Source organism: Myotis davidii, unplaced genomic scaffold, assembly GCF_000327345.1.
Source record: "Myotis davidii unplaced genomic scaffold, ASM32734v1 scaffold555, whole genome shotgun sequence".
Classification (NCBI taxonomy): Eukaryota; Metazoa; Chordata; class Mammalia; order Chiroptera; family Vespertilionidae; genus Myotis; species Myotis davidii.
In genome coordinates, this window is record NW_006286315.1 from 983,470 (window position 1) to 983,721 (window position 252).

General features: G+C 58.3%; 1 protein-coding gene across 6 annotated transcripts in view; it reads right to left on the bottom strand.

Moving 5' to 3' along the window:
- The window catches only part of TFAP4 (transcription factor AP-4 (activating enhancer binding protein 4)), a 28,609-nt gene that overhangs the window by 12,974 nt on the left and 15,383 nt on the right, over positions 1-252 (bottom strand). Inside the window, exon 1 of one of the 6 annotated variants that reach the window (XM_006757884.1) lies at positions 59-252. The exons of 4 other annotated variants lie outside the window; for them this stretch is intronic. In XM_006757884.1, coding sequence (XP_006757947.1) covers positions 59-147 — 89 coding nt within the window. In that variant the 5' untranslated portion in view covers positions 148-252. The remainder of the gene's footprint in view (positions 1-58) is intronic. One more of the 6 variants, XM_015560131.1, reaches the window with a different exon arrangement.

Below are 252 nucleotides of genomic sequence, written 5' to 3' on the forward strand. Positions count from 1 at the left end.
GCTCGCCCGGGGCTGCAATTGTAGGAAGGGGATAGGGGGTAGGGGGAGGAGTACACACCTACAGAGCCCTCCTATCACTTCTTTCTCTGTTTTCCTGAAATGTTGCAAAGAGGGCACCTTCTGAGTGGGCACCATGAAATACTCCATAGCGATCGGCCCCCCTCCTCTGCACGAGCCGGGTCCCGCGGTCCGCCGGAGAATGCAAGATGGAAATCCGAATCAAAGGGCAGCGCCGGACGGTGGTGCAGAATC